General features: G+C 35.7%; 1 protein-coding gene across 1 annotated transcript; it reads left to right on the top strand.

The window, feature by feature from the left end:
- The first annotated feature begins 14 nt into the window (after positions 1-14).
- Positions 15-4672, top strand: LOC115887952 (dual oxidase-like). Its single transcript, XM_030907515.1, has 4 exons — positions 15-390; positions 2730-2947; positions 3139-3364; positions 4593-4672. The coding sequence occupies exons 1-4, from the start codon at positions 27-29 to the stop codon at positions 4670-4672; spliced, it is 888 nt and encodes a 295-aa protein (XP_030763375.1). The 5' UTR covers positions 15-26.
- Positions 4673-4699: the final 27 nt, after the last annotated feature.

Here is a 4699-nt window from a genome sequence, read left to right as displayed (position 1 = left end):
ATGTATTTTTTGTAGACTACTCCTTCATGGCTGAGCATACAGACTTACGTCACATAATGGGCGTGGGTATAGCGATAACGCGAGGCTCAGCCGCATCACTATCATTTTGCTACTCCATCCTCCTTCTCACCATGTGCAGGAACTTCATAACTAAATTAAAGGAATTTTCTATACATCAGTATATTCCACTGGATGCCAACATCCAATTTCACAAAATTGCAGCGTGCACGGGTCTATTTTTCTCATTACTGCATACCGTCGGTCACATTGTCAATTTTTACCACGTCTCTACCCAACCTATTGAGAATCTGAAGTGCTTAACTAATGAAATCCGATTTAATTCGGATTATAAACCTGGAATAAGTTTTTGGCTCTTCCAAACAATCACAGGTAAGACAACTTTTACAATAAGAATTAACTTGATGACGATTATATCGTCTGACTTTTTTGTTTTTTATTCTATCTACTGAAAATATCGTCACTAGAAAATCATTTAAAAATCAAAATATCTGTTCATGTATTGACCACAAATTACATAACCAAGATAAAAGTTAAAAATAAGAATTGCTTGTTTTTTATTAACAATAGGCTACGTGTCATCACAGCTGTTCATACTGACGATGGTCAGGTATAATCCGTAGTTTCTAGTCATAGGTAGCACCCGATGAGATGAAATGACTGAACGAAGCTCAACAATGCCATTCATAGACCAAGAAGCCTTCTGGTTCAAAAGCAGTTACAAGAATAACTACAGTGAGTAGCCAACAAGCAATTAAGGCGCTGCAAAAGCAGTTACAAGAATAACTACAGTGGGTAGCCAACAAATTTCATAGTAGAACATTCGCCAAAATTGACGGCATACCTGATAAGCAAAGGGAAGAGTACCAAAGCTGTAGTGGGTCTACTGACATGGCATTGCAAACTTGATAGGCATCTCAAGCTGATGAGATTGCCGGACGAGGCCATGTGCAGATTTAGTCAATCTGAAGAGGAAACGACAGAACATATTTTAAGACACGATGACAGCAAAAGAACCGCATATTTGCATTAGGCAATGATGAACCATTGACAAAGAGCTATATAGAGGGTTAAGTCTCCAAATTATTAGACTTTTTGAAGAGGATAGGGCTGCAAAATGTAACCTAGAGATCAGAATAGGAACAATAGATCTGGCAATGGAACAGGCCAATAGCCACCTTAACAATCTAATACAGGTTGTTAACTGGACAGTTACTTATCGGGGAACAGAATGGCAACACTGCCTATTGAGAACTCATGCACTTATAAGGTTTTCTATCGACTCGTCCCGTCGCGTCGTCTATCGACGAGCGGGCCGAGGTTGCCATATTTCAACCATAAAGCTCTTGCCGCGAGTAATAAACAAATTAACAACCTGTATAATATAATCAAGCAACAGCATCTGTATCGCTACATGAAAACACAATTAAATTCCGTATTAAAAGAGGAGTACGACAAGGCGATACCATTTTCCCCAAATTGTTCATAGCACTATTAGAATATATGTTCAAAAGACTAAACTGGGAGGAAATGGACATTAATGTTAACGGAGAAATACTCAATAACCTGCGTTTTGCTGATGACTTGGTGCTGATTACAGACAAAATACACGAAGCACCAAATATGCTAGAAACACTTAAACGGGCGTCAGATCAAATTGGACTACGCATAAATTATTCAAAAACCAAACTTGACCAATCTTGTTATTAGTGGAAATGTTTCGGTAGACGGAGCTAATATAGAACAAGTATATTCATGTAAATATCTGGGGCACGAAATAACAATTGGTCGCGATAACCAGACGCACGAGATACAAAGAAGAATAGGACTAACATGGGCAGCATTCGGCAAACTAAGATATGTGTTAAAATCAGATCTACCAATGTGCTTAAAGAGGAAGGTGTTCCATCAGTGCGTTATGCCAGTACTTACATATGGCGCAGACACTTACAGTGACGAAAAATCCATAGAAAAAATCCATGTAGCCCAACGAGGTATGGAAAGAGCAATGCTTGGTGTATCTCTAAGAGACAAGATACGCAGTACAGTTATAAAACAGCGGACATGAATAACAGATGCTATATATCTGCTTAAAATCTCAAATGGAACTGGGCTGGGCATATTGCCAGAAGAACGGATGATAGATGAACCAAGCTAATACTAGAATGGCGGCCAAGACAGGATGCTCTCAGAAACAGATGCAGACCTCCGACAAGATGGTCAGATGACTTAAAGAGATTTAGGGGAAACTGGACAACTGAGAAGAGTGGAAAGATTTGAGGGAGGCCTACGTCCAGCAGTGGACACTTCAGGCTGGTTGATGATGATGATGATGATGATATAATCTAGATGGAACCACCACTCCAGATTTAGACCTAGAAATTTTTAATAGTCACACAATCAATTCAATCTGTAAGTTATTAGACTTTTTTGAAAAGGATATCTACGACAGGAGGATGTAATCTAGAGATGAGAAATCTAATTACATGAATAATCTAGTACGCTGTGAAGCTGCACTGAAGCCTGAGGTAAAATTATATAAAAACGATGAACGTGAGTAGTAGTACTGGCTTATTGCATAAAAACAAATATTTTGATTTTTAAGTGTTTGTTCGAGTTGCTATGTTCATAGCATGACCTTTTTATAAAAAAGTATATGAAAAAATCAGATAATAGTTAAGCTACTTAACATAATTATTTTATTCTTTTAGGTATTACTGGAGTACTTCTGTTCATTATAATGTGCATCATTGTTGTTTTCGCTCATCCCACCATAAGGAAAAAGGCCTATAAGTTCTTCTGGTTTACTCACAGCCTGTATGTATTACTCTACGCTCTTTGCTTGATTCACGGATTGGCCAGGTTGACTGGACCTCCAAGGTTTTGGATGTTCTTTATCGGACCTGGTATCATATTCACATTAGATAAGGTAATAAGAAACAATGTATGTAGAAATAAAGAAAATATAGAAATCCAGTCCAAAAAAGTTTCTTTGCTATAGTAGTTATTAATATTAAAATAGTAATTAAAATATTTGAAAATATTCTTTTCTTTTTATAACTTCTATTGTGAACTCTCACTGAATTAACTTTTAACTTAATAGATAACTGTAATTTGTAGGTCGTCAGTTTGAGGACTAGGTACATTCCACTGGACGTTTTCGAGACGGACCTTTTACCATCAGATGTCATCAAAATCAAATTTTACCGACCGCCCAATCTGAAATATTTGTCGGGTCAATGGGTCAGACTGACTTGTACAGCATTTAAAGACAGAGAGTTTCATTCATTTACTTTAACGTCAGCGCCGCACGAGAACTTCTTGTCATGTCACATCAAAGCACAAGGTATTCTTCGTTTTATTTTAAAACATTTCAAAGTCACTTGGACTGGTTTGGGACTTCAAACGATGCCGACAAAGAGAGTGTCTAAATTAAAAGCCTCAAACTAGTCTAAGTAACTTTGGAAATAGTTACCATATTTTTATTTTTTTTATCTCTTAAAATTTGTTGGGGTGTTTTAATCCAAGATCAAATATATTTTAGTGGATACTGCTACACCATAAGAACTATAATCTGTATTTCTTATCTTCGTATACTCTATCGTAGTTATCTTGAAGCCGATTTTTTCGATCAAACTATCAACATCTTTGTTCTTTTTTTGGAAAAAATATGCGATGTAGGTATGGCAGTAATACTCGAACAAAATTATGATAAGGAATTTAATCATCAACTATTGTTCTAACAAATGATTTACCACGTATCAAAAAATATATGGTTCATGCTCTGGTAAAAAGACATCTGTATCAAATAGATCTAATGGAGAGTCTCACTAAAGACCATAACAGGAAACTAGCAATAGCAAGAAAAAATTTCTGTGACTGTGAAATACTAGTTTTAAGGTGATACTCAGATGATCTTCAGAAAATAACAGAGAGGACAACCAAGAGTAAGAGGAGTTTTCCAAAAAGGTACCAAATAAGGAACATATACAATATCGTATATAGTACAAAAATACTGAGTGGCTGTAATGTATAATAAGCCTTAAGGTTGCACTGTTATCAGTAGATAATTTCAGTTTCTGAAGAAAAATACTTTTTAAAATATTAAGTCATAATATTTGATGTTATGATTCACTTTTTATTATTTTTTTTAACCAGAGTCTACAAAAGAAGTATGTGGGAATAGACAACTCTCCCTGGAAACTCTGTAACAAGGAACCTCCAATAGCAAGGCAGATTTTCTGTGACTGTGGAATACTAATCTTAAGATGACAGGAAATAACCAAGAGAAAAAGGGATATTCTAAAAAAACGATAAGAAAATATACAATATCGTCTATTATATATAAATATACAATATCAAACTACTGAGTGACTGTAATGGTATTAACTAAGCACAATAAGCCTCAAGGCTGCATTGTTGAGAATAGCGGAGGATACGATAATCATGACTTTTCGTGGGGAAAAGTGACATTTTTTATATATGTTTGTTTATTAAGTCTTTGAATTTATGTATTTCACTTTTATTATTTTTTAAGACAGAGTCTAGAATAAAAAATAGTGAGTAATAAACAGAGCCTCACTTGGAAGAACTCCTGGTAAAGAAGAGAATCACCGAAGAGCAAGGCAAATTTTCTGTGGACTTGAAAGTCTGAAATGAAGAAAGTAACAACATCCGAGGG

The sequence above is a fragment of the Sitophilus oryzae genome, unplaced genomic scaffold (assembly GCF_002938485.1).
Source record: "Sitophilus oryzae breed Bouriz unplaced genomic scaffold, Soryzae_2.0 scaffold_1166_pilon_pilon, whole genome shotgun sequence".
Classification (NCBI taxonomy): Eukaryota; Metazoa; Arthropoda; class Insecta; order Coleoptera; family Curculionidae; genus Sitophilus; species Sitophilus oryzae.
The sequence above is the reverse complement of the archived record's forward strand: the minus strand, read 5'-3'. Positions and strand labels throughout refer to the sequence as shown.

What these genes read in the sequence shown, in the direction of transcription:
- LOC115887952 (XM_030907515.1), top strand. Translation starts at nt 27, where the DNA reads ATGGCTGAGCATACAGACTTACGTCACATAATGGGCGTGGGTATAGCG. An exon ending in GCTCTTCCAAACAATCACAG is followed by an intron (nt 391 to 2,729) that starts GTAAGACAACTT and finishes TTATTCTTTTAG; the next exon opens with GTATTACTGGAGTACTTCTG. An exon ending in ATGTCACATCAAAGCACAAG is followed by an intron (nt 3,365 to 4,592) that starts GTATTCTTCGTT and finishes AGTAATAAACAG; the next exon opens with AGCCTCACTTGGAAGAACTC.